This window comes from Cygnus olor, chromosome 9 (genome assembly GCF_009769625.2).
Source record: "Cygnus olor isolate bCygOlo1 chromosome 9, bCygOlo1.pri.v2, whole genome shotgun sequence".
Taxonomy (NCBI): Eukaryota; Metazoa; Chordata; class Aves; order Anseriformes; family Anatidae; genus Cygnus; species Cygnus olor.
In genome coordinates, this window is record NC_049177.1 from 10100803 (window position 1) to 10123298 (window position 22496).

The 22496-nt window shown below is 43.9% G+C and overlaps 1 protein-coding gene across 6 annotated transcripts in view; it reads left to right on the forward strand.

The window, feature by feature from the left end:
- The window catches only part of VPS8 (VPS8 subunit of CORVET complex), an 84475-nt gene that overhangs the window by 56406 nt on the left and 5573 nt on the right, over positions 1–22496 (forward strand). For all 6 annotated transcript variants that reach the window (XM_040567149.1, XM_040567150.1, XM_040567153.1 and 3 more), the window contains 9 exons: positions 653–794; positions 1519–1608; positions 2037–2079; positions 2725–2828; positions 4239–4317; positions 5734–5816; positions 13222–13302; positions 14727–14896; positions 15819–15987. In XM_040567149.1, the coding sequence (XP_040423083.1) occupies positions 653–794; positions 1519–1608; positions 2037–2079; positions 2725–2828; positions 4239–4317; positions 5734–5816; positions 13222–13302; positions 14727–14896; positions 15819–15987 (961 nt within the window). The remainder of the gene's footprint in view (positions 1–652; positions 795–1518; positions 1609–2036; positions 2080–2724; positions 2829–4238; positions 4318–5733; positions 5817–13221; positions 13303–14726; positions 14897–15818; positions 15988–22496) is intronic.

Genomic DNA, 22496 nt, shown 5'->3' on the forward strand with positions numbered 1-22496 from the left:
TGTGCTCTACTGATAACCGTAGTGTGCATGGAATTAGACTCTGTTAGAGCAAGAAAAATTCACTAGTTTTGTTCGGTTTGAGAACTACCCCTAAATAAAAACAGGGATGTTTCCCTAAAAGAAGCATGAAGTTATATCTGAATGAATTAGCAGAGGGGATTGTATTCTAGCAGATGAAACAGTAAAATGTGATAAAGCAGGTCAAAGAACAGTTTCAGAAACAGTAAGCAGAAAGCAATATTTCTTCAAGCATATTCAGAGAGGGTCTATAGGAAAAATAGGTGATCAGCATCTAAAAAAACTACTCAGAGACCATAAGGCTGCATCAAAGAAATTACGTGACTTCTTTGCATGTCTTTGCTATAGAATTGCTGACGAAGAGTCTGTGCTGGGATCTTGTTTCACGGGGGTCTTTGATAGTCTAATTTATACTGAAGCATCAGTAGAATACGTTGTGGAACAAATGAAATGCCTCCTAACAGATATCTAGCACTAGTAACTAGTAGAGACAGCATAATTTTTCTCTTACAGACAGATTTTTTACTTGTGTATAAAGTGTAAGAGACTACACACAACTGAGTTAAAAACTCTTCTTTCCAGTCAAACTTCTGAACTAGAATTTGACTTGTCTCCCGTGTCTTTTATTTTCCAGAGAAGGCATCAACCAAGACTTGATTCATTTGCCACCCTGCATCACAGAGCAGTTCATTGAGCTGCTGTGTCAGTACAGCCCAGATGACGTTTTGGAGACGCTTAAAGTTCTGGAATACTGCAGGCTGGAAGAAACCATCCAGGTAGAAAAGATGTGTAAAGACAGGGGCTAGGGGAAGCGTTCGCATCAGCTCCTGCCAAAGTTATGGATTAGTTCTTAGATATTTGGCCCCTTGAGCTGCTAAACTGCTCTCCTGCACCACTGTTAGCTATATTTAGTATCCTGTTTCTGAATTTAGTCTCAGGGCTAATAAGAAAAGGCTATTGGTACGCTGAATCTACCAAGTAACTGCAGAATACAGATTGTCTGCATTAATGCTGATTAACGTGTTGAAAGTATCTGAAATGATGTAGACTGGGGATTTTGGATAGCAACACTGCCAAAATAGGTATTCCTGCTCCAGTAGGGGGATTGGACTAGATGATCTTTCAAGATCCCTTCCAATCCCTGATATTCTGCAATTCTGTGAAAATTTGACTAATGTTGGGAGAGTGACTGTTTCTTCTCTTTATGAAAATTTTAACTAATCATCTATCCTCGATCTGGATATTTATACGTGTACATATACAGATTTAAAGATTTTAACGCTGATGGTGGCAATAGTGCAACTTCAGAAACAGCGCAGTGTAGCCAGGAGTGGTGGGGTCAGGGGTCTGACTCAGTGCTCAGACTCATTAATGTGCCTGTGAACACATGGAGACAAAAATCCTCCCTGACCATCCAGTTGTCACTGTTTTGTGGAGTAAACAAATGCTGGCAGATTTCTTGAGATAGATGTTCACTTTTTTTTTTTTTTTTGGACTTAGATAACCCAGAAACATCAGCTCCATGAAGCTTCCTCATATTTACTGGAGAAGAAGGGAGATATCCACGGTGCCTTTCTGGTCATGCTTGAGGTACTGTACGCCAAAATCCTGAATGTGGCATTTTTGCCATGCTCTTGGTCAGCATGGTGTCCTGTGTTAAGGTTTGGGACAGTCATTGTTTCTCAATTTGTTTCCCACTACGATGTATGGAAGCATTTACCTTCTGTCAGAAAACAATATGTTGAGTTGTCTGCAGACTCAGCAGTTCAGTGTATTTTTCTGGCTTGTTCTGAAGGCTGTCTTTAAACATCAACTAGATAATAGATACTGAAATTTGTTTTTGTGGATCAAAAATAATGTTCCAGTTTCTGTTTTCCTTTCCGTATTTAGAAAAATGTATACTATACTAGTTATATTGGGAAATAAAATAAGGGCGAACCTTAATAACCATGCCTTTTTAAAAACACTTCCATCAAGATTCTGCAAGTTTACTGTTCTGAGTTCTCTCTTTCTTTCAGCGATTGCAGAGCAAGTTGCTGATGCTTACACAAGATGATGAAAGTAAGAGTTACCAAGTTAAATTCCACTTTCTTTTAAAAAGAGATAAACATAAAAATGTAAAATTCATGTTTGACAACTGGCATGATGAGATCCTTTTTCAGGTTTCTAGGTATTGCAGTAACATTTTTTAAACTGACATTCACATAGCTGTGGTAGTTATACTGGTAACACTTCCTTATTCTTTCACTCTAATCTCTATCAAATCTTGTAAACAAACTGTGATTGATTTTGTGTGTGGTCAGCTGTCCTGTTAACTCTTTTGATTGCGACTTTTAAGCAGACTTTTCAGAGAATTAACAATGTTCTGCCTACAGAAAATGAGTATATATACACAGGTACACTCTTCACTGGCCCCAGGATTCAAGGGTGCACCTAATCAAATGCAGTGCCTGTATTTGTTATTTAATTGTACACTAAACTACAGCTAAAATCTTCCTTATTTGATTACATGAAAAGTCTTATATGCCCTATTTATTACCGCATTCTGAAAGCGTGCCAATAATCAGGACCTGTCTTCATAATGCAGTAGCTCACTGTAGGGAACAGCTTTTAGATGAACAGCATGATTTTATTTTGCAGAATGATTGGGAGTTAATGTATCTAGTCATTTCTATAATTGCAGTTTATTTTTCCCAAAAAATTTAGGTTCAGAACAACTCCCCTTGCTAGAAAACATTGAAGATACCTTAATGAAAACCATTGCTCTTTGCCAGAGGAATTCACACAACTTAAACCAACAACAGCAAGAGGTAAGAGAGTAAAAGCCGTATCACTAAAGTCAACAAAGGCCTCTGCATCTCCAGAAGCTCTCTTCTCGTGCTTTTTCCTTTCGCCACCTATTCCATACTGATATGTGTCAAGCAGCCATTGTTTTGCTCTGCCTTGTGTTCTTGTTGTGCTGCTTCAGGTTTTAAACCCGTGAGAGAAATCCTCACATGTGAAGCACAAAATAAAGTGTATATTAGCAGTGGAGAAGGAGACGAGATAGTATCCTTTCCCCATTTTTAGCTTTAGTTGAAATTTTGGCTTGAATGTTAACCAGGCACTAAAGAAAGCGAAGGATCATTACTTTTGTAACCTTGCATCAAGCCATTGGCATACTTAGGTTTGTGTCATCTTTATGCTGGCAGAAAGCTGATGCTACTTGCATTGTGGCTGCAGAATATTGCTGTTCTGAATACTTGAAAAATCCTGAATTTAATGTTAGCCTGGTCTTGAAGGGGTGGAGACAATACAGTTTGCCTGAGCTCTTGCAAAGAGAACTGGGTATGCCTTGTATTGAGGTTGTGTTTTCATTTTGCTGATGTCAGTGGCATAGAACCTATTTTTAGTCCTAATAGCATGCATAACTTAGGTAACTGAATTCAAAACTGAGAATGTTGTTCCTGTGTCTGAAGATCTGACATGTCTGGAAGTCAAGAATTCTGTCACTTTTTCTTAGTGCTGTCCAGTGTAGGAGGTGACCTGCTTAGTTTCTTTTGTCAAATGATTTCATTGTGCAACAGACAGCTGCTGTGTTTTTGTTGAAGAGGTGACTACAAGTGCAGACAGGGCTTATGGCCTGCCTAATTGGAGTTAGTGTTTTCTCTCACACTTCTGTTCCACCCAGTGGAATTGCTTTGTTGATGCCCAAGAAAGATCAGACTCTAGTCACTGGATGAAGGGCCAGCTTCCCACGTACGATATCACGTGAATTCTCACAACTGGGGAATTTATATGTCTCTTTCCATTTGCGGACCTGTGACTGTGCTATCTGTTACGTAAGCAGTCTCTACGTCAGAGACTTTGCATCTTGCATGTAGTTGTAGTTGGGGACTGTGAATGAAGTAGATTTCTTATGTTGTCAAAATATTAGGAAATAAACAGTGAGAAAGAAGAAGGAACAACAGGAGCCAAAGGTCTTTTCTGTGCTCAGATCCAATCAAACAGTATCTTGCTCTAAGATACGAGCAATCTAGACTGAAAGCAGATCCACAAGTACTTTCTGATTACTTTAATATATTTCAGTTCTATTCCACTGCAGTGAAAACATAAGAATGTATTTTTGTTTTTCAGAATGTGCAAGTGAGCCTTCAGAAGTGGACTTTGATACTGGTCACACCTCATTTTTAGTTTTGCTATGTTCTTACTGTTTTTTTCCTTGCATTCAATTATTTTAGGCACTCTGGTTTCCCCTACTGGAGGCTATGATGTCCCCACAGAAACTGTCTGGTTCTTCACAGTATCGGTATGCTGAATGTAAGTATTTTGATTCTTTTGTGACCCCAAACATTAATCAAAGCCTGTGTGCTGTCTTTTGTCCTCTACTGATTGAATAGAAGAAAATCAGTTTCATTACTCAATTCCTAAATTCCCTGCTCTCGCAGTAGATCTGAATTGCAGTGGCTGTAGAACTGAGCTCGGCTTGGAGCTCAGTTGGGTAGACTGCAGCTGTCAGGTAGTTTTTGTTTTTAGCTTTGAGTGGAAGAGGAACCCTACCATAGCCTCTTCTGATCAGCTGGTTCCATTGAGATAGTCTCTATGGAGGAAAAAAAAATAAAAAATGTGCACAGTATGTATGAAGGCTTTCTAGGCTGTAATTGAGTTTGTAAACTTTGGAAACTTCTGACATAACACTGTCATCTTCCCTACCTAGCCTTTTTGTTACGGTATCTCTTCATCTGTCTATTGTATTTAAAACTAGTAGAAAATACGGTAAATTTTCTACTCCAGTTCCACCCCCCTGAATCAGTTGTGGGTGTCATTAGCACATCTAAAGTAGTACTCTTGAAAGCGACTTAGAAACTAGGATTTTGGGACAGAATAATTCCTTTGCTTGATTACAGCACTGTACTTCGCAGTGATTGTAATCATGCATGGTTAAGGATCACAACATGTTACAAGAAAATATGATGGTTATCATCCTGTCTGGTCTCCCTCTATTTCTTCCCTTCCAGTGACTATTAGCTATATCTGGATTCATGGGGATAGATTGATAAGCCAAAAATAAAAATCACCCCTCTTCCCTCAACTCATCTTTTCCTCTAAATTTAGAATGCCCTCTTGATTATCCATTTCGAGAGCTGATGCCTGCAGAATAGAGATTATCTGAAGTGATATCAGAAATGGTGAGAATGTAATACACTTGGATCCCACAGAACTGGTTTTGTTTTCATTCTTAATGTGCGTATCTCCCAAACTGCTCTAGCTATCTAATTATCCCCACAAAGAAGCTGAATTGCTGGTGTCTGCATGTATCCGTTATTGGCTCTTACTTTAGGGAATTGGGGATCGAGGGAGGGGCAAAAGACATTTCATGCAAAGGTTAATGCTAGGAAATCCTGGAGTCATTGGGATTATAACATGAACTAGGGATGCAGGTTGACTTCTGTTAGCAGTAAGAAAAGTGAATGACAATGTTACAAAGAAAGTCTCAAGGTGTGAAAATTTACTGTAGGTAGGAAGTAGGAGGGGAGGAGAGGCATTGTGATAACATTTTTTTTATGTATACTTTCTGATGCAAAAAGCTGCATGTGCTTAGTAGAAAACGTGCACAAAAGTGGTGAAAATGGTTTTCATACTAGAAAACACGAACTGAAATAAAACTCTTAATCTGAAAGATGCCCCTCCTTGAATCCTAATGAATGTTGGTGGTTTTTATGCTTGATATTTCAGCCTTGAAGAGTTTGACAATGCAAGTGCTGAACAACATGGCTGCATTTATCGCTCTTCCCTCAATCCTACAGAGAATTCTGCAGGTGAGTTTCTGAAAAGAAGAAAAGAGTGCACAAACTTTTACCAAGCTATGCTATTCAGTTATTGGGAGCAGCTGAACACATTCCTGATGTAACAATTTTTAGGTCATTAAATGTCAGATTGGCTGATTGCCTGGTTCAGAGTATTTCTGTAAAAGTTCAGCTGGCAAGAAGTACGTTGGAAAACTTGATAGAATGACCTGGAGAACTTGGCAGTCTGAGGAGACATGGGAACACACACATCTTTGTGAAACCAGGTAGTTTCTGCAAACCAAATAAAATGGTATCTCAGAAGCTGGAATTACTTTGAAGGGAAACCAGCAACTATGGAGTCACAGAGTGGTTAAGGTTGGAAGGGATTCTGGAGATGGTCTAGTCGAACCTCCCTGCTCAAGCAGGGTCATCTGCAGCACATTGCACAGGATCACGTCCGGGCAGGTTTAGAATATCTCTGGAGAAGGAGATTCCACAACCTCTCTGGGCAACCTTGTTCCTGCGCTCTGTCCTCCTCACAGAAAAGTCCCATCGTATTCAGATGGAACTTCCTGTGTTTCAGTATGTACCCGTTGCCTCTTATCCTGTTACTGGACACCACTGAAAATAGGCTGGCCCCATCCTCTTGACACCCTCCCTTAAGATCTTTCTGTACGTTGATACGATTCCCTCTCAGCCTTCTCTTCTCCAGTCTAAAGAGGCCCAGCTCTTTCAGCCTTTCTTCATAAGAGAGATGCTCCAGTCCCCTGATCATCTTTCTAGCTCTCCACTAGACTCTCTGCGGTAGTTCCATGTCCCTCCTGTACTGGGGAGCCCAGAACTGGGCACAGTACTCCAGGTGAGGCCTCACCAGGGCTGAGGAGAGGGACAGGATCACCTCCCTCGACCTGCTGGCAACACTCTTCTAATGCACCCCAGGATACCCCTGGTCTTCTTGGCCACAGGGACACACTGCTGGCTCACGCTTAACTTGTTGTCCACCAGGACTCCTAGGTCCTTTTTTGCAGAGCTGCTTTCCAGCAGGTCTGGGCACTGCTACAGAGGTAAAGCCACTGTGAAGTTCTTAAAACTTGGAACTAAATATGTTGACAGTCATTTAGATGAAGTGCTAGAGCGGACAGTTATGGGAACGTTAAAATTTGTAGAGAGATGTCAAGACTGGGCCATTTTGGTTGATGTTACGGTGTACAATTTGAGATTTTTTTTTTAAGTGAGCAGCAAACGTTTTGCAAAAGAGCTGATATCAAATATGTGTCTTGGGTTGAATGATTACAAGCAGATTTGATTTGTTAAATTGTAAAATAGACAAAAGACGAGGTAGGGATTTAATAGCAAACCTTGAGAAATGCAGAAGATGAATTAGGGAAATTGTCTGAATTGTGTGGTGGAACATTTGAAAGGTTGAGAAGGTGCTGAATTACTCTTCACTTTCTGGTCCAGATGGAAGGAAAAGTGGAAAAGGGGGACAGGCTTCATGAGGTGAATGCATACCTGTAGCAGCCTATTAGTTTGATTTTAATATTATGCACAATCTCAGGTTTTGGAAAAAGTCATAATTAAAGACATTGAAAGATATAAATGAGTGGATAGAAAGGGTGATCAAATAAAATAGTTTTATCAGGGTAGAAAGTGTCAAGCAAACTTAATGCCTCTTCAGTAACATTTCATTCCATTTTAACAGCAGCGTTAGTTATGGTTTCCTGTTGAGCTTTGCTTGATCTTTAACGTAGGCAGGAAGTGGTACAAAAGCTGTGAATGAGTAAGTGGGGAGGTTGGCAGGGGGCTTTCCTGGTTTGTTTTGGGTATTGCCAGAAGGCGGGCAGGGGCAAACCAGTGACCACTGTGAAGACGGCACATCTGGGAGGTATTGCAGTGCGGAGGAGGGTCCTGATCCCCCTTGGGAAGACTTGGAAACTCTTGTTTCCAGGTCTTCAAATATTTCATGCCCTTTTTTGTTCTCAGAGTCTCTCTTCTTAAGCAGAAATAAAACTGTCTGCTAGAGGCTGGAATTCATGTCCTGGGGGCAACAGAAGAGTGAAATGTACTTCAGTTGTACAGTGAAACGGTTGGTATGATGGCACTATTGCCTAAGGTGCATCATGAGAAGTACTGCTACTATGGACAGAAATGTCCAAGGCCTTATTTAGCGTAGCATGTGCAAATCTGTTGACTGGTTTTGGAGGTAGGGGGAAGATTGCTCCTGTTCATTCCATTTCCCTGGTTAGCCTTACGAATTCAGTCTGACAAAACAGAGATTTAAGAGGCAAACATTTCTGTGCAGCTGCAACAAAACGTGGGGAGAGATGACGACTTATAAACACATTCTGGGAGAGGAACTGAATTCCTGGTAACAAATATTAGTATAACTTCACAAAGCAGTAGTTAGTAATTAGTACCTTGTAGCTCAAAAGCAAGTGTAGGGAAAATAGTGTTATAAACCTCAGTATAAGATCCTGTGGAAGAGAACATGGTACTGATTTATTAGATCTCTAAGTTGATTTTGCCTCTTTGTGCTTGTTCTTTCATAGATTTTATTCACTCACGTATTTGCATATACCTAAGTGTATGGGAATGGGTAGTCAGACCATGCTCATTTGTGGGCAGCACAGAAGGTGTCAGCTGTCACCTCACTGCACCTCTGGGGCTCCTCTGTTGATGACTGCTTATTATTGGGCAGCCTAATAAAATCCTTTAGAAGTTGCTGGCTGTTATAAGGTGGATTTTTACCTCAGAATCTCACTTAAGCTTTTGTAAATTGTGGTCTGGATTGCTGCACGTCATGATTTCTCTGGTTTTCAATATAGGCTTTGAAGATACATCTGTAGTCTGCTACAGGTGTGTGATAACCTGCAAACTTGTCATTCTCCTCGTGTTAGGATGTAGGGTCTCCTGATAACGTCTGTGCTGGGCTCTGCACAGGTCTGCAGCCTTCTGAGCTTGGCCTAACACCTTCAGCTTTGCAGCTGGAAAGTGTCTTTTGTTACCAAGGCAGACCATTCATTCAAACCTTTTGTTCTTGTGCTTAAAAACATGCATTTCCATTCACATGACATTCATACCAACCTTTATTTCTGTTACAGATCTCTAAATGGGATTTTATGAGACTGAGAGGCCAACATTGCTGTAGGTCACTTTCATAGAATCAGAATCACTAAGGTTGGAAAAGATCTCCAAGATCATCTGGTCCAACCATCCCCTTACTACCCACTAAACCATGTCCCTCTTTCCATAGTGTTGTAGCTGTGTTTTACTGAACTGTTGCTTCAGGGCTTGCAGTGGATGCCTGTGGGAGTTTTCCTTTAGGTTTTATTTCAGCGCACAACTTGGCCCTTGGAAGAAAGGTGCTTTGAACTCAGCTGGGAAGATGATGTGAACAGTGATGAGTGTGTCTTATAGCGTGGCCATGTCTTTCGTGCTCAGCTTAGATATTCAGGGGTTTTGAGCACTCGTTGGGGTTTTTAGGGATCAGGAACAGGACTTCCCCTGTGTTAGACAGTTAGCACTGGATTTTTTTTGCCTCCCTGCATAGTGTGATCTGTCATCTGCTTCCTTGGATTGCTTGGGAATGCCATTTAAGTGCGCTGCAGGGAAGGTTAACAGCACGGCATGCATACATGGTGCTTCCCCAGAACAGCTTTATGAACTAGAGGTTGTCTCTTTCTTGTTAGCCCTAGGTTGGATATTCCTTTTGCAAAGCTGAGTAGTGGCTCTTGAAGCCACGTGAAATTCTAAACCTGGGTGCCAAACAGCGCTGCCGTAGCTCTGAGCAGTGTGTAGCTTGTTGAAAGCATTACCGATGTGCCACCTTAACTGTGATCTTAAGTGAATGCTTAATCTAGCTCTTCTGGGCCCTCTTTCTCAAGATATTTCTGTGAAATCCAGAAGTACAAGGGGTGCTTGAAGTCTGAAAACACCCTCAAAAGCTGTTGCAGCAGAGGTCAGGTTTTTGTGGTGGAGCATAGATGTGCTGGATCTGCTGGTGTGGAAGACAGAACAGCTGCCCAGGAATTAATGTGTTTTTGTAAGGTGGATCACATCAGTAAACTGAGGTAGATTATCTTCCCTTTTCTGAAAAGGAATTAGATTATTCCAGTTTTAGTGGACTGTTTTTCTTCCTCTTCTGTGCTTAACTGCCTAGAGATTATACCTTATGCAAATGTTAACTTTGCAAGCAAAATGCTGCACTAAAGGGCACCTTGCAGTGAGCTGGGACCAGACTCCACAGCTTTCACAGAAAATTGGTAGATTCGTGGCATCTGTCTGTGAAAGTTCATTGACTCAACTTTATACTATTGAAGTCATATGAAATAAAGATTAATATATTTATGTTCTTGCTCATCCTTAACAAAAACGTTATTTATTAAACAGTCTGAAATAACCACGTTAGGGGTGATACTAGAGGAATTCTCTTGAGCATTATGAAAAAATTCCATGTCATTACAGATGTGAACGCTGTCTGATGAGGGCTGAAAGGTTGAGTGTTAATTCCCTTACAGAGCTCTAATCCTTCATAAACGTTTTGTAAGTAGATCCAGCTGTTGCATCCTACAAAATAGAGAACTAGAGAAACCAGAAATTTACATCCTACCTGTAGGAACCCGATACTGGGGAGGGAAGGAAGGAAGGAAGGAATCTCTAAAATCTGTTAGCATGGAAGCAGAAAGATTCAAAAAGCCTTTTTCTTTAATTTTTTTTCCCCATACCTGCTTAGGGTCCTGCCTGTCCTTTTCTTTCCAGCCCTGGAGGTGTCTGGATTAATTTTACATACAAGAGTTGCTCTGTCCCCTTGCAAATCAGATGAAGCTTCAGCTGCACATGAATGCATTTTCTGAGTTCATAGTGCATTAGCACAGTTCTGCGAGTGCTGTCAGCAAAGAAATTTCTGTTTCCTGGTCCCAGGAAAAAGGGGAAATGGAGGAGACAGAACTGGCTCAGAGGCTGCATGAGCATCTCTGGTTTGCATACCAATACTGGCTGACTTTTCCCGAGGTGTGTGTTCGTGTAGCCATGCTGGGCAGTGAGTTTGGCTTTGGCTTACGGTGTCGAGTGTTCCATGTCCCTGAGGAAACAACCAGCCTGGGGAAAGTAGCTGTGTTCTCTTCCTGACTTGGCACAACTCACTTCTAGTAATGGGCCACCCCATACAGTGCATTCAGAGCATGTATAAATCCCAGAGACAAATTTTACAAGGTGGAATTAATGAATCATATTCCTCTATGAAAGTAATTGATCCCATCAGGCTCTTGTGGCTGTAAATTTCGTGAGGGCTGAAAGCAGCAAATTGGAAGAAAGCTTTATAACTTGCTGGGAATGTGGACTTACAGATCTGGATTTCATTCTCAAGGCAGGTAAACAGCTGCAGCCTAGGACTGTGCAGCACTCTCTTTAATGGCTGCCAGCAGGAAATGTGCATGGGCTGCTTGCACTTGACTACCAGGCTGTAAGGTTTTGCTAGACCACATGGCTCCTCTGTAGAGGAAAGCCAATTCTCTTCCTATCTGCTGATTTTTTGGAGACTATCAAGCCTGACTTGAGGAAAAACTGAGCATTTGAAAGGTGGCCATCAGACTCACATCCTTCCTCTGCAACTCTGAAGGTGGCTCTTTGATTCGTCTCATGTTCATGTTTCCTCTTCCTCCTCCTGTACCTCTATAAAGAAAAGAAACAAGCTGCACTGAAAGTGGCAGCTTGCAGCTTGGCAAGTCTTATTTGCTCTGTGTAAATGGTTGCCTCTGTACAGTTTGGGTTACCTGTTTGGCTTTCCTTGGCCATGTACTTGAGTTCTTCAGAAAAGTATCAGGTGAATACAGAAAGAACATACTCTGTACATACATGCTGGGTTGGGAGTCCTGCCTTCTCTGTTGCTCTCTATAATTCATACGGTGACTCAGTGTAGTGTACTTTCTATGTTGTTGCTTTTAAATTATACATGCAGAAAGAAAGCTTAATGTTGTTTGAGGCCGTACTGTTCACCTAGCAAAAAAAGTAGCCTTTGCAGCTTGTCAGGCTCTTCTGTGTATCCCAAATCTACAGCCTTGAGTGGACTCGAGTGATACTACTCGGTGCTGGTTTTATTTAGGCTTGCATGTTGGCATTTCTCCCCATCACATTTCCTGTGAAAGCTGTTGTCCAGAATTGCCTGCCTGACTTTCTGTCCCTATTTTGGTGTTCTCTCTGGGTGTCTTGCAGTCTAACTTCCATGCTACGTGTCTCTTCTTTGCCAACTTGCTTTTCTGCTCTTGATTCTCCTCTCTCTTGCTCTCAGTCCCAGCGTGGAATCAGTCTTGCTCCTGCTTTTCCTCATTCATCTCATCCTCATTCATCTAATCCAGAATTTGTTTATCTAGGCCCTTCTGTCTCTGTTTACACCGTGCCTCCATCACTTTTCTACCTCGGTGTTACTTGCCATCACATCTTGCCAGTCCATCTCTACTTTTGCCCATTCCACCAGTCAGCTGCTTCTCGGCTTTCAGCAGCCTTCCTCCTGTTTGCCTTTCACTGTCTCCCAGCAGTGCAACGTATTTTTTCCAAGTCCAATTGAATGACTGCCGGTCTCTGGAATTAGCATGCTGTACAAAGTACCCTGATCCTCTTTTGAAGCATTCCTGGTCGACTTGTTCTGATTATAGGCAGGTGTGTGCCAGCTTGGGATGGGGAAGGGCACAGCTTTGCTCTCTTGTGGATCAGGCTGTCCAGCCACAGAGGCAGAACTGAAGCTGGGCAGCACCGTGTGGATCACAGCGCTGCGGGAGCCGGTAGCAGACCCTGCAACCACCCTCTCTGCCCTTCTTTGCTTCCCATTTATGTTAAAGACACAAAGCTCGCCCCAGAATGGGAGGTGCACCCTAGGCCAGGATTCCTGTCCTGTGCTGAGTGATGCCTCAGAGGTGGCTGGGGAGGAGGAGAGCTTTGGTTTGGAGCAGGCGTAAGGAAGCTGGCTGAGCTGTGCCAGGGCAGTGACTCGTAGCCCAGCCCTTCTCTTGTGCTACAGGGAAATGGAAGTAGAGCTGCTCAGGGCACGTGGAACCAGCCCCAGGTGGCACCACGGGTGGAATCGGTACCTCTGCTCTTGCTGCAGGGTGCTGCTTGTTGTTTCCTCTCATATTCCTCGAATGCATTCTCTAGTCAGCTCTTGCACCTCCAGAAGTTTCCAAGGTCACATCTGAAGTCTTTTGACCCAAGTACTGTAATCAGTATTGATGATGCCATCTACTTGGTTTTGCTAGTCACCAGTTTTCGCATCGATACGTATGGTTACTGTGCCTTCCTTGTGTGTGTGCGGTGTCTTTAAATCTGGAGTCGTAACTTCTGTGTGCGATGGCAACCTGGAGGGAAGAAAGAAAGGGGGGGGGGCTGGCAATAATAAATTACCATGTTCTGTGATTCAGCTGTAGCTTCTCGTTTCTTCACACAGGATCCAGTTTATGGAAAAGGGAAACTTGGAGAAATTCAAGGACTTGTCCTGGGAATGTTGGACACTTTTAACTATGAACAAGTAAGTTGCATGCATTTCTGTTCTGTCCGCCCCTAAATACAGGGATTCTTTTTAGTGTCTAGCCTGCTTTGCTCTCTGATTTGCTATTTCTGCAAGCAAAGTAAATGGACACGCAAGTGATCTATAGTTATGTGATCTGGGGAAGGGGAATGAGTTTGTGTAGCTTGCAAACAGATTACAAGTGAAGGGACTGACAGGTACGTGATGATGTGAACACCTCTGTAGTGGAGATTTGTTAAATGTACTGGAACCATGAACACCTTTTTTTTCCAACTTATCCTGCAGTTAGGGATTCAAAGGCACAACCATTATGGTTTGTTTTTTTAACGTGATTTTAAATATATGCCTTTTAAATTAGTCTGTTTTGCCATTTCCCAGTGGTAATGCTGCACTTCCTTTGTCACCCTATTACATTTTACCTGTCTCAGTCCTGCATTTCTCTGTTCAGTCTTAAATCCCAGAGAGTCTCCAACCTTCTACGTTTTATAAAGGTCATTTTTTCCTGAAACAGAATGCGTAGTCTTCCTCCAAACTCACTGTCTCTTGTTCTTTTTACCATAAAGCGCTACCATCTTAGCTACTGCTCAGGCCTCCATGCAGCATCATCCAATTTAAAAATAAAATGGGAAATTACTTTCAGTCCTCTACAGTAAAGCTAAGAGAGATTCTCTGAGTTTTTGAGGAAGGTCTGCTCTGAGCGGCACAGGCTCTCTGATCTGTTGTTGCTAGCAGTTGTCTCGTAAAGGCTGTGTATTCGTTATATGGACCAGCCCACTGCCTTTGATTTTTGTCTTTCTAAGGAACCACCGATACAACCTCTGAAGCCTTTTGTGAGTTGCTATTACAGGGCATAAATAAGTCACAGATCAAAGCACCTATCCCTGATACCTGTTTTGTTGTTGCTTCAGGAAGCACTGGCCACTAAAAACTAGGGGTGTTTTGCTTTTGGTTCTTAGAAATGAAGATCTCAGTTGGGAAGAGTTAGCAGATGAGAGAGATTCAGTGTTCTTTCGTATTTTAATTGTGATAGTGCATTGGACTTTGATTTTTATCTGTATGTTTCTAATAAAATAGGGGGTTATATGCAGTAACTTACCAGGTAGAGAGGAAAAGAAGTCTGGTACAGAAGATGACAAGATGAGCTTGCTCTCCCACATCTCTTTTAATGCTCTCAGACAAAAATCAATAAAGCACTTATCTGCCTATTTAGGAGTGAAAAGGTATCGTCGGCATTAACTTGTGGTAAAAAGATAAGTATTTTGAAGACAGCAGCTACAAAATGTAAAATAAGCAATTTTGTGTGGTTGGGTTTGTTCTTAGCAATCTGATAAGCTGCTTGTTATGAAGAACTGAACGGTGTGGATTTTCTGCGCTGTGAAGATGACAAAATGACTTAGTTATTCTGCATATTGTCTTCCACACAGACCCTTCTAGAGACAACTACAAATCTTTTAAACCATGATCTCCACTGGTCCTTGTGTAACCTAAGAGCTTCTGTCACTAGAGGGCTTACCCCAAAGCAGGATTACTGCTGCATTTGTTTACAGCAGTACAAAAGAAGGCAAGAAACTGCTGATGAAATCATTGTTTTCAGGTAAAGTTAAGAGGATAGATTCACAGATGTGTTCATGTTAGTAGTTTAAAATTGAAAAAAAAAAAAAAAAAAAAAGCTACTGGTCTTCTCTAAGTAGTGGTATGTATTCCTGTGGGTGTGTATCTCCTGTTCGCTTGCACTGTGAATGGGCTGGCCAGTCAAACTGATCACAGCCAGACTTCTTTGCATGTAGCCAGCTTTGTCTTAGCTGAAAAAAAATTCCCTCACAGTTTTGTGAGAGCAGTTCGGTAAGCTGTCAATTCATGTCAGCTCTCCTGGCAAAGCATGTGCTAGCAGAAGGTGATTTCTCTGATGTACATGGACAGCACAGTCCTAGCTGATACCCTTAACCACCTGTGTGCCCCTACTGAGCAATGCTGTAAAACAGAGCAGAAACTCTTTGCAGAGCTTCATAAAACATAAATGGTCTGAAAACTAGATGCAGCAAGTAAAACTAGGGGCACTGTTTTGCTGCCAGCTGACCTACTGCTGTTCTGTGCCAAATATAGTGCTTTGTGCTGGGGAAGTCTTGGGGCCCAGTGGATACCTGTTGTCCCAGAAATAATTGCAGCATTGTGGTTTTATTTGCCTATATTTGTACATCTCGGATTTATTGCAGCCCTGATGATGTGCTCTGGCACCTCTAATGTTCCTGTCTGTGGCCAAGTGGCTGTAAAACAGGATCATTATTCCTTTAGTATAGTGATCTGTAACTGCATCGGCAAATGCACATCTGCTGGTACTTTTGCAAGGCTAGAAATCCTGCAGGAGAGCATGGAGGTATGAAGGGAGTGTACACACTGCTGGTGTATATGCAGCCAAACAGACTTGTTTTCCATTGACCAGAGATTTCCTCTCCAAACTGTAGTGCTGATAGGCTGCATTACCCTGCTTTAACAGAAGTTTTCTCCTGCCTTTACAGCTGTGGCCACTTGTACCATTCTCTGTGTCTGCTGAGTAAAGAGTGTGGGGTAGTAACCAAAGGCCTGATGCAGTGGATGTGCTATAAATGCAATTCAAGCAACAAGGGAGGAAAACTGAGTGAGAACTTCTCAGAGCTGAAAAAAGGAAGTGTGACATCCTTGGCGCAGGTAAGGCTTGTAAAGCGTTTTCTTTCCAAGTTAACTTCTAGACTTCAGTGCTTTGTTTTCATGTTGTACTCTGCTTCCAGACAAGCCTACGATCAGTGTCAGACAGTATCTGCAGTTAGCTAGTCACATTTATGGATGTCATTTTGTTTTGGTGTGGGTATACGGAGCTGTGCAAGAAAAGATAATGCGTCCATCCAGAAGGTCTGGGAACCACTAGCCAGCATGAAGGGAAGCTGGATGTATGCAGCTGATTACCTGACAGATGCATCCACTGCTTTGTCTTGTTTGTGAGAGCCTGAGATGGGCCAATAGGGACAGTTCCTTTCAAACCATATTTAGCTGTGTTTTATGTCAAACTTGTAGTAAAAGCTGGTGCATTCCTCGTGGTTGGACCGTAGAACCTCTGTTCTACCTTCCTAGCCTGGCTCTGGGTAAGAGATCTGGCATTGATTTGACTAGTAAAATGCTAGCACAATGTTTAAAGAAGCTTGCATGTAAACAAGACTGCTGCAGCTGTATTTAGGCAAGAGAACGGATAATTAGTTTATATTTACTGTCAATATGTGTGTGCAAGAAGTTTCACCATCCCTACTTCAAACAGACACTCGGTCTCAATGTGCATGCTGCTGTGTTTTCCCTGGCACGGTACTGTGGACTGTGAGCAAAAATAGCAGGTAGCTTGTTGGGATGCCTTTGAGAAATCCCGCACGGGGGTGGAGCTGAACTCTGCTGTCCCATGTTCCAGACAGGGTCACTGATGAAGGTTTGTTGCTAAATGCCTCAAGGTACGTTGGACACTTGTCACCATCCAAATGGCATGCAAAGCAATGTGTTTCTGCTTCTGAAAGCAGAGTAATTCAATCTTAGAGTACGTTTTTATAGTACTACTTCAGTTTTCTTCTAGCTGATTATTTCAATTTCTGCCAAATCAATTCTGATCAAAAGATAGCTAACAGCATTAGTCAACTTCCATCAGCTTCTGTATTAACAAAAAGAAGAAGCTTCCTGTTTGAAGGGAGACTTAGGGGAAAAGTAGTCTCTGAGGAGTGCAGGGAGCACAGTGCAATCTTTGCAGTCAGATTGTGTTAGTTTCTAAAACAGTGACAGAAAGAAAAGCTTTCCCAGTAGAGATTGTAAATCGACTGTGATCCAGTCTGCGTACAAATGGTTGGCGTTTTGTGTATCCATCCCGTTAGCAATGAAATACAGATACTGGCTCTAAAGTTGGGCAGAATCAGCAGCTCTGTATTTTACCCCCTAAACTTTTGCTCCAGACTAATGCGTGCCAAGCAGGTGTGCCAGACCAGACTTAGCTTGAAAAGCTGAAGACAAAATTAAGTACTAAAACCACGTCAGTCATTAAAGTGCCTGGTGTTTCATAGCACTGCCTCATAACTTGATTATTGCTGGGCTTCTCATGAGCTGGTCAGAGAGCCCTGTGTCTCCCTGTTAATATGGGCCTAGACACACCTGGGAGCAGAAGCAGAAAATGTTCCGGATGACACGGGGGCGATGAGGGCAGGGAGGAGGTGATGCTGCCCTTAAACTGATCCGTTTGCAGAAGTGAGGGACTGGCTGGGGGCTCAGGGCTTAAAGGGAGCCATGTGGAGAGGGACTGGATGGGGAAGAAAAAGGGTTACAGCAGAGATCATCTAATGCTAACTAGAAAGCATCCGCGCCAGGTTACCTGAGTGCTGGATGCTTCCCTGCTGTCTGTCATGTGCTCTTGGCAGGGAAACGCATCCTTCCTGCTCCACGCAGCCGGCCCAGCGCAGCTTGGCTCGGGCTCGTCAGAGCACTAGCACTGTTTCCAGCCCCCCGCCTTCTCCTCCTGATGGCCCAGATCCTCTCCAAGTTTGCGATGTTCATCATATATTTAAATTATAATATTTAACTGTAGCGCTTGCATGTGATTAAACTGTTGTGCAGTCACATCTTTAAAAAGCTGAATATATTTAGACTTGGCGAGACTGAAATCTCTAGCTTCTCCGGGAAGTTTGTTTGCTTAACAATTGCTGCTCTGTAGCGTTAATTAACCCTGTGAGGTAACGATTCAGCTGGCGGGGAACAGTGTGAGGTACAGAGCAGACTTGTTCTGGGGAAATGCCGGGAAGGCGCAGGGGATGCGCGTACGGCCCGGCTGCACCGAGGCCGACAGCAGACGGCGAGGAGAGCTGCCTGGATGCAGGCAGGCCGGCGCTGCGGGGCTGGGTCTCGTGCAAACTGAAATTAATTTAAGCGGAGGTTCTTTTAAGCGGAGAATTACGCATGGGAATAGCTAAGCTCGGCAGAGCATAATCCCCGTGCTTGTTTTGACGCGGCACTGGTCTGTGCAGAACGCCCGGGGCTGTTGGGAAGGTGGGGTTGGTTCCCCAGCAGCCGGGCGGGTGGTGCGGGCTGCTGGAGAGAGGAGCGGACAAGTGGTGGGACTGAAGGGAAAGGGAGACCTGCAGGGCCCCCGGCCATGTTCACGTCTTCCCGTGGGTCCTTCCCAGCCCGGGTCCAAGACAGCAGGCGTCACTGCTCTGCGGCACGACCCCAGGTGCGGGCAGGATTTAGTTTGGCTTTGCAGCAATGTTCGTTCGTCCTTCTAGTGTTGCCCTTTTCTGGCGAAGGGCTTCTCTGCCTTCTCTTGACTCAGCTGGCACCAGGCAGACCCAGAGACCTGTGCTGGCCACGCTGTGCTTGCTTCCACATCTGGCGTTTCTGCAGAGAATGGCCAGGACATCCCAGGGAGGTTGCACTGACACACCTGCTGCTTTGAGCCCTGCCTCCCTGCGCCCTAGAGAACCAGCTCCGAAGGTCCTGGGACATTTTGCGTACGGGGCCATGGGTAGGCTGTTTCTTTGAAGATCCTGAAAGTGCTGTCTGTCCCCTGGTATGAGCTAGTTCTGGTGTCTTCTGTAGTGAAATCTTCACTTTAGATACTTATTTTCTTAGCAGGCCTTGATTTAGGAGTAGATTCGTACTGAGAGATGCCAGTGAGCATCTGGAGTGCGTTTCATAGTACCAGTTCTGCTCTGTTGAAACAAAGACTGTCAGTTTGAATTCTGCGATGTTGTTGAGATTTATATGTGAAATGACAGCGCAACAGACAGTATTTTCTCTGTCCCTGCTTTGCATGCATGAGTTCTGTAGCAACTGCCTTGAAACTGGGGGAGGTGGAGAGGTGCCACAAACCAGTGCGGAATCATTATTGAATCCGGTGATGGCGCGTATTTACATGGAGCCTCACTCTGGTAGGGGCTTAAGGCATCTTACCCCGGCAAAGGGGAGGAATAATGAGAGAAGGCCAAAGGGGCTTTCTTTCCCCTTCATTTTTCATACCAAAAGTTTGTGCTTTCTGCGTTATCCCTGAAACCTTGCTGTCCTGCCAAGGGTAATCTTCTGTGTCTAAACCGATCATCTGTCTTGTCCGTCTTACCTTATCTCTTTCCAAAAATGAAAGTTTGTGTATGTTGTTTTTCATAATCTCTTTTAAAACCTTCACTGTGGTTTTCTTTTGTGTTGTGGTGATTGAAGTTAACTGATGCAGAAGCACAGTAGATAGTCCTTTGCCTAAATACGTAAGTGAAATAGTCTTTGTATCTTAGTCATTGGTCTTCAAAACTAATTTGCCTTGTTACGGTGAGGTAGGTAGCATTTTCCATTTATTCTGCCAGGCTGTGCAGTAGGGATCAGGGAGAGGAACACAGGCTTGGTTCTTGGACCATGAATTCTGCAGAAAATGCTGTGAAACCCTAAGCTGAAATGCTCTGGTGCTTCCACGTCTGAGAATGATGCGAGTTCTGAGGGCACCATTGTTAGAGCTGTCCAGATGGCAGATATGTTTTATTCAGGAGTTTAATCCTGTGAAGTCACGCCAGGACAGACAATGAGTGTGATCCGTAGTTAATCCAGTTTGTTGGACTCTGCGTTTGGGCTCTGCTCTGCAGCCTGTTGCCGGCGCCCCTCTGCAGCGCAGCTTTCCTTCCAGCACGGGGGGGTTTGACAGCACCTGAGGAGGTGTTGGTACCACGTTGTATCGCTCGCCTGAGATGTTAAATGTTCCTCGGCAGCATGTCTGTGTGCTTTCTGTTGGGTAAGAACGAGGGTTAGGACTCTTTTTTCCACCAATGCTTTTTTTAGAGCTAGAAAAATGTTACATGACCTCTGTCAACCAGTAGACAGAGCCAGTTTTACTGTTTTCAGTGTAATGGTGACCATCAGTCATTACCTTGACTCCAGCAATACCAGAATTTTCCAAGGACTTTTTAACTTTGAAAATATCCACGCATGAATTTTTCCCCAGATGGCACCAGGCAGATAATGAGCACTGCGTACAGTGACAGGATGGCACGTTCTCCTAAGGGAGCCCCATCCCTCAGCCTTGGAGTTGATTTTGGTGGTGGATTTCTCAACTTCTACAATGCTTAGAAAGTCCGTGTGAGGAAGGACGGGGAGGCACTTAGTACTATTGGCTTCTTATCAGCAGAACACCTGTGTTTTAAGATTTCTTGTAATACATTGGAAGCAAAAATGATTTAATAAGAAGAAAACTGAGTGCAGGGGTTTAAATTAGCAGCCAGAAGAGGGCTGGCAGCAAAGTTAAAACCGAAAATAAAATACAAATTTAAAGCAACTAATTTCAGGAACACAGGCATCCTTTAGCAGCTTCTAAATCAAAATTGACTGTTTTCTTGCACTTTCCATATCCCTGGGTAGTTTGTTTTGTTGGGATTTTTTTTTTTTAAGAGAAAATCTGGCTGAATTGTAATTGCTTCCCCTGGCCTTTCATGTGTAGTAATCTGTAGTGCAGCAGAAGTTTCCTTCTTCTGCCTGCGACCCGAAGTCATGCCCTCTGGCACCTGTGAGAGGCTGACACCAGGCGCAGACAGCTTACTTCCAAACTGCCTAACGCAAAGACCAAAGCAATGGGCTGCTCCCAAAGTGCTGTGTCCTCGCTAAGAGAAAAGGTGGCAAAATTTTGGTTTGTAATCTTCTTTGCTTTACTTCAAATCTCAGTTTCAAAGAAAATATTCCTATGGTTCAATGGAAGTTCCCGTGTTTGAATAAAACATCTCAAACCTAAGAGGATCTGTAAAACAGGCTCGCAGGAACACAGTGACAGCTGCGGGGCTGCTGCAGCCTGTCGATGTTCCCACAGGCTGCACCAGTCCCTGCTGCCAGCAGCTCTGTGCGGCTCTGCACCGCTCGACAGTCGTGTGCCTGCTCCCCGCGGAACCAGCACTGCTCGCTGCGTGTCTGCAGTGTGAAATTGCAGGCTTCCAGCCTGTCTTTGCAGATCTGCCGTGGAGCACAGGCAGGAAAGAAACGGTGTGACTGTCCATCTGCTAGCGGAGGCTGCTTGTCCAGAGCCAGCGTGGTGCTCGGTGCTCCCGCTGGCCGCTGCTCTGCGGCTGCAGGTGCTGCAGGGGTGGCTGCTGCTCCCCTGGGGGCTGTGCTCCTCCCGGGCTGAGGAATGAGGAACTGCTAAGGGATCAGGAAGGCCCTACAAGACTGTCCGTTCTCCTTGATGTTCCTTTGAAGGAGGGGAGCAAAATAAGCGGGAGCTGAGGTTTTGTTTCACTTTGCAGTCCCCAGGTGGGACACTATGAGAGGGAATTATGGCTGGGCCAGTGGTGGTGTGGGAGCCAAGGGGTCACTGGCTGTCTTGGGCAGCCTTCAGAAGTGCAGGTGGTAGATGAACATCTCTCCCCCATAAATCCCTTCAGCAGAAAGCTGTGGTTTCCCTGTCCTGTCTCCCTCCCCCTTCCTTCACGTTGTACACCGAAACCAGCGCATTTTGTTGCTGTACCTGTGAACTGGGCAGAGAAAGGCTTGGGCAGCTGCAGCTGAGCTTCCACAGCCCGAGTTATTCTCAAACATGCGACGAACTTCCTTCTTATACAGCAGCAGCAGCAGCAGGTTGCTGCATGGGTGTCAGGGGTTTCAAAGGGGACACATAGCAAAGGTGTCTCGGTTTTCACTGAGGGTTGGGGTCATGTTATCAACCAGCTCCTGACACGAGGCATTAGTGAATCCTTCTCACTCCAGGTAGAACTTCCCCCTTTCCCTTTCTCGCCCTGAAGTCTTGCCACTGAGAGGACACTGCACCTCTTTAGTCTTCTGTGCCCGGCTCTTGTGGAACACTGTTGAGCAGCCTCCATAACTCATGTTTAGAAAATGAATTATTTGTCTCGTGTGCTGCTTTTGTTATCTTGGGCTTGGGCACCGAACTGGGATCAGACTGAGCACAGGTAGTTGGGCAACATTTAATGTAATGTTTATTCCACACGCTGCCATGCTTCCCCTGGAGCCTGCTGCATTATTTATAAATGCTTCGTCTGCTGGGCCATGGTGTCCAGTGAGGACGCTCGTAGTGAGGATGTGTGGTTTTTGTTTATCTAATTAATCCTGAACAGCGTTGTTGCTCCTTTGGCTGAAGGCAGCAGCAGAAGTCCTTGGGAATATTCCAGCAGTGCCTGGCGTGAGCGTGAGCTGCTGAGCAGAGCGGCTAGCACAGGGAG